Below are 6,000 nucleotides of genomic sequence, written 5' to 3'. Positions count from 1 at the left end.
CATGTCCTACATCGGGACAGTAAAGTAAGTACAAAATACTTTACAGCACTTCTTGTAGTAATTACACTGATTTTATTTTCTTTGATGTAAACGTGCGCCAGGCTTTTTCCTCAAGGGCTTCAGATAATACCAGAGACCAATGGTGTCATGTTGGTATGCACACAAACCTAAAGTTCACATTTTATTTCAATAAATTTGGAGTATTGCTGGGAGTTGTGACTTCAAAAGGATCCAAAACAGGAGGCATGACATACACATAAAGGCTAAGTTATGGTGAAATACCTGATTGCGAAGCATAGTTTTAAGGAACATGCACTGCTTGGGGAAAAAGAACATGAGTAAGGGGTAGTTAAGAATTCTCCAGCTGAATGTTTCACTTCTGGATTTATTCCCTTTTAATTTGCTGAGTTGATTCTGAGCTCATATTAGGCAAGGTAAATTCATTTCCAATGCATGAATTTATTTCCAATATTCATGAATACAATATACAATAAATTTCAATAAAACTCCAAGAACTCTGAGCACAGATTCATTCCAACACTTACTGTATATTTACATGTCTGCTTTTGATTTGTCAATAATATTTAAAGTCAAATTCATCAAGTAGACTGCTAAAGGCAGCCAAAAGTGGAGTTCAAAATTTTTAGTTAGAAAATTTTCACCTCTGTTGCTATGTCACAAAAAAAACTACACATTTAAGAATCCACACACATTTTAAAAGGTTTTGCAGGCTATTTCAGCATTTCTCCGCGCGTACAGACCACATCACTGTTAGGCCTCGTCAGATGCTTTTTCCAAGTCAATGATTTCGGCTTGCCCTTCCTCCCCTAGAAGGACCAACAATCTTCTGTAGGCCTCTCTGTAATAGATTGAGGGAATATACTTTCATGACCACATGACACAACCAGACAGAACATGAAAAAACAAAAACAAAGCACTGCTGATGCTGGAGACCTGAAATAAAATTTCTGTAGAAACTCATCAGGACTCACACCATTGGTTGAAAGAAAAGCAGACTTAACCTGTTGAGTACAATATGATTCCTCTCTTGTTTTCTCTCCACGGTCACTGTCAGACCTGTTGAGTTTCTCCAATATAATAAAATGTGAGGCTGGATGAACACAGCAGGCCAAGCTGCATCTCAGGAGCACAAAAGCTGACATTTCGGGCCTAGACTCTTCATCAGAGAGGGGGATGGGGTGAGGGCTCTGGAATAAATAGGGAGAGAGGGGGAGGCGGACCGAAGATGGAGAGAAAAGAAGATAGGTAGAGAGAAGAGTCTAGGTGGGGAGGTAGGGAGGGGATAGGTCAGTCCAGGGAAGACGGACAGGTCAAGGAGGTGGGATGAGGTTAGTCGGTAGGAGATGGAGGTGCAGCTTGGGGTGGGAGGAAGGGATGGGTGAGGGGAAGAACAGGTTAGGGAGGCAGAGACAGGTTGGACTGGTTTTGGGATGCAGTGGGTGAAGGGGAAGAGCTGGGCTGGTTGTGTGGTGCAGTGGGGGGAGGGGACGAACTGGGCTGGTTTTGGGATACGGTGGGGGGAGGGGAGATTTTGAAGCTGGTGAAGTCCACGTTGATACCATTGGGCTGCAGGGCCAAATCCCGAGTTTCTCCAATATTTTGGTTTTAGTTCAGAATGTGACTAAATGTGACCATCATGGTGAGATTGCTTTCTTTTACAGAGAAAAGAATACCGTAAGCGTTTAAACAAATTCTGTGTTGTTTACATAGTTTAGAATACAAAAAAAACAGTTATGAAAAGAAGACTCTTTTTTTAATTAACTAACCAATGGTAGATTTGCACAAGGTCACTTATTTAAATACCACTCATCAGGTTGAAGTAAATTTATTTACTTCTGATGAATATAGCTAAAACATTACATTTTCTTTACAGATGGTGAGAAACCTCTTGGGCATCTCTTACAAGTTGCATTGTTGTTTACAAATTGCTTGTGTAACAAATTCTTGCCCATTGTTTACTGAAAGATGCCTGTGCTCATTAGGATCCAAGTTTCAGATTAAAAGGTAGCATACTTTCTTTACCCAAATGCTGACAATTTTATTTATCTATTGTCTTGTAAAGCAAGGAATTTGTACCAAATTTGTAAACTCTTTTCTATCCTTGACCCCAGGAGGAACAATGTATCACCTACATGGCGCCTTCCTGAAGTGCTCATCCCTTATCCATTACCCAAGGAGCGAGAGTTAGCAGGCTTTTTGACCAATAGCACCAAGGCCCATCACGATTTTAAATGAAATCTACCAGACTGTATGAATCAATTGAGCCCTACACAGTGCATTTACCAACTGAAACATCAGAAAAATCTAGGATACTATTTGCTACTTCAGGATTGATCCTGTAATATTTCCCAGAGAAATGGTATTGCTAAGAGGACGATATAATTTTGCGCATTGAGTTGAGAAACAGTAAACTCACATTTCCAACCACAATATTTGAGACTAATATTTTAAAAACCTGTGCAAGTATAATTTCCAGGAGGGGACAGTGGATAGTGTGAGAATCTTGGCAAAGTGCTTTCCTCATCCTGACTAAATACGAACACACAGGAAATGGTACAACAAGCTCCGGCTGATATGAAGCGACATACTGGACAATGCAGCTAATTGTTGATTTAAAAAAGGGAGTTTGGAGTTTTTAAGCTTTCAAAGTAATTAAAATTCAAATTGTCCGTTTCATTGCTACTTTATCAATATACCAGACTACAAATACACCAACATACATTAGACTTTTCTAAAATATATAAACCTTTGTGAAACATTTCAAATATCAGGATTTTGTTTTGTGGATGCCCATGGCAAGTTACAAACGTTTCAGTCTGGAACAATAGAATCTCCTTAGAACACTTTCAGATCTTGACAATGAAGATCTGAACCCTTCATTATTTCTACAAGCAACGACTGAGTGCACACAGTTGTTGGGTATGGAAACCTCAATATTTATTTTGTACAAATCTAATGTGCTTTTTAGTTTATTGTTGCCATTAAACTAAAATCTACAGAGTCAACACTGTGCTTGCATATCAATGAAGGGCAGGAGTCAGCCATTCAGTCCCTCAAGCCTGCTCTGCCGTTCAGCAAGATCGTGGTTAATCTGATTGTAACTTCAAAACCTTATTTCTGTCTACTCCAATAGTCTTTTAACCCCTTGCTGAACAAGAATCCATTTATCTTTGCCTTCAAAATATTCAAAGACTCTGCTTTGCTCTATATGCATTGCCTATTCAATCATTCAAACCACAATACGTTTTCTCATTCAAGTTTTTCTCGAAATGACAAGAGCAGTCTTAGTTGAAGCCAATGACATCACATTTTTTATTATTCATTCATGGGGCCTGGGCATTTAATGCCCGCTCCTAATTGCCTGAGGGCAGTTAAGAATCAACCGTGTTCCTGTGAGTCTGGAGTCACATGTAGGTCAGACCAGGCAAGGATGGCAGTTTCTTCTCCTAAAGGATATTCGTGATCCTGATGGGTTTCTCCCCAGAAATTGACAATATTATAGTCATTATTGGAGTCTTAATTCCAGAATTTTTCTTTTATTGAATACCAACTGTCATGGCAGGATTCAAACCCAGATCCCCAGAACATTACCTGGGTCTCTGGATAAACAGTCTATCCATGATGACACTAGGCCATTACCTCCCCAAAACAATTGTGAGAACTTGGCTTACCTTTGTGTATTGTTTCTGCCCAGTCCTCGCTTATGTTCAGTGTCCTTGAGTGTTTGACTTAGTGCGGGAATGAGACTGATAACCAAGTTGCGACTCAAGGCTGTTATCATCTCCATGATGCTGTACACCTGCTGATCATAGATCCCAAAATACTCCTGGATGAACTGTCTAGAGAAGTTGCAACAGTTTCTGTCAATATGTTAGCAACTTGATTGGAATGATTAGAAAAACTATTGAAGCTTTATTGCTAATTAAACTGATCTGACCTTACTGCATACTCCAGTAATTTTGTTTTGGCGTTTATGGAACTAATTTGGAAACAAATTACGGATAAGCATTGTGTCTTAAAAGCAACTGGCTTTGCAAAGACTTAAAAAGCCACAGTCTTAAATAGTCAAACAACAACTTCATTTGTTCAAAAGCAAAGTACTGCAGACGTTGGAGATCTGGAATTAACATTGAAAATGTTGGAAATCCTCAAGAGATCTGGTAGTATTTGTAGAGTGAAAAATAGAGTTAATGTTTTGGCTCTGTGTCCTTTCATCAGAATACTAGTATTACAATGCTCAGTGGTAGATGTGCCATGGAGTTGTAGTCAGAAGGACATTTTTCCCACTGGAAGAAAATAACAAAAGTGATGTATTGGCGATAGACAGGTTTAGAGAGTGAGCCTGACCTACAGAAAACTTGTCAGAGACTACATCAGGAGGCCAACCAAACAATGTTGAGCAATTCCAGCAGCGATGATTAAAGTAACATATTTCTGTGAAAAAGCAGATCTCTTTTAGGTGAAGCAGTGAACTAGGTGTGTTTCTTTCAATTTTATACACTGCATTCACTGCTCACAATATACTCTTATCTCCAATGGAAATCCAAATGCATGCTGGGTGTGACCACTATGCAAAATATCTCCATTTAGTTTCTAAGTATGACCCTCTGCATCGAATAGCTTGCATTCTAACTTCTTCTCCCCCTTTTCTGATGAAGGGTCTAGGCCCAAAACATCAGCTTTTGTGCTCCTGAGATGCTGCTTGGCCTGCTGTGTTCATCCAGCTCCACACTTTGTTATCTCGGATTCTCCAGCATCTGCAGTTCCCATTATCTCTACCATTCTAACTTCTCTACTTTGGTTTCAAGCTGACATCTCTGTCTTCAGTCTGCCACACTATTCCAGCAATGCCCATCTTAAGCTCATTGTGAAGTGCTTTGTGGAACAGCATTCTGAACTCAACATGAGGCTGGGAGAAAAAGAAACAGAAACGCCTGCTTCGCCATTCAACCGAATCAAGGCTGATCCAACATTCCTCACATCCACTTTCATGCGTTTTCCCTGTAACCATTGATTTCCCTACTGATCAAGAATCCATCTATCTCAGCCTTAAATGAAACAATAACTGCAGCCCAACAGCTCTCTGTGACAACCAGCTCCAAAAGCTCACAACCCTCTGTGGGAAGATATTCCTCTTCTGTCTCAAGTTAATGCCCTCCTGTTCTGAGACTATGCTCGCTGGTCCTAAACTTTCTCATGAAGGGAAAAATTCCCCTCAGCATTTACACTGTCAAGTCCCTTTAGAATCCTATATGTTTCAATGTGATCAATTTCTATTCTTCTAAACTGCAGTGAGTAGAGTTCAAACTTGTTTAACCTTTATGTTTGCTCATAAGGACAATCCCTCCATGCAGGAGAGAATCCCATTGAACCATTGTTGAACTGTCTCCAATGAAACAATACCTTTTCTTAAATAAGGGGAACAAAATGCTCACAGTATTTCAAATGTGGCCTACCAGCACCTTGGACAGTTGCAGTAAGACTTCTTGAGTCTTACTCTGACCCCTCTTAAAAAAAAGGCCAACATTCCATTAGTCTTCCTGTTTACCTGCTGCAACTATGTGCTAGCTTTCTGTGCTTCATCCACATGTACCCCCAAGACTCTTGTGTTGCAGATTTATGCAGTTTTTCATCATTTCAATCATATTGTTTTGTTGTCCCTTTCAAAATGGCCAACTTCACATTCTCCCATCTAGACTCCATTTGCCAACTTTCTGCGTACTTACATAACCTATTAACATCTCTGTAAACTGCATCCCTTGGGCAATTTGCCTTTCTACCTATTTTTCCGTTGTCTGTAAGTTTATCTATAGTACATTCGCTTTCTTCCTCCAAGTCATTAATATTACAAATCCAGCACAGATCCTTGGAGAACCAAATTGGTCATTAGGTACCAACCTGAAAAATAACTCTTTATCCCCCCTTGCTTTTTCCTGCCCATTAACCAATTCTCTATCCACACTAATATACTAACTCCAA

General features: G+C 39.7%; 1 protein-coding gene across 2 annotated transcripts in view; it reads right to left on the bottom strand.

The window, feature by feature from the left end:
* Positions 1-443: 443 nt before the first annotated feature.
* Positions 444-6,000, bottom strand: part of mms22l (MMS22-like, DNA repair protein) — a 133,691-nt gene continuing 128,134 nt past the window's right edge. For both annotated transcript variants that reach the window (XM_048531220.2, XM_048531221.2), the window contains exons 24-25: positions 3,693-3,860; positions 444-859 (exon numbers count right to left, since the gene is read on the bottom strand). In XM_048531220.2, the coding sequence (XP_048387177.2) occupies positions 772-859; positions 3,693-3,860 (256 nt within the window). In that variant the 3' untranslated portion in view covers positions 444-771. The remainder of the gene's footprint in view (positions 860-3,692; positions 3,861-6,000) is intronic.

Source organism: Stegostoma tigrinum, chromosome 4, assembly GCF_030684315.1.
Source record: "Stegostoma tigrinum isolate sSteTig4 chromosome 4, sSteTig4.hap1, whole genome shotgun sequence".
Classification (NCBI taxonomy): domain Eukaryota; kingdom Metazoa; phylum Chordata; class Chondrichthyes; order Orectolobiformes; family Stegostomatidae; genus Stegostoma; species Stegostoma tigrinum.
Note: the sequence above shows the minus strand (reverse complement) of the source record. Positions and strands in the feature narration are given on the sequence as shown.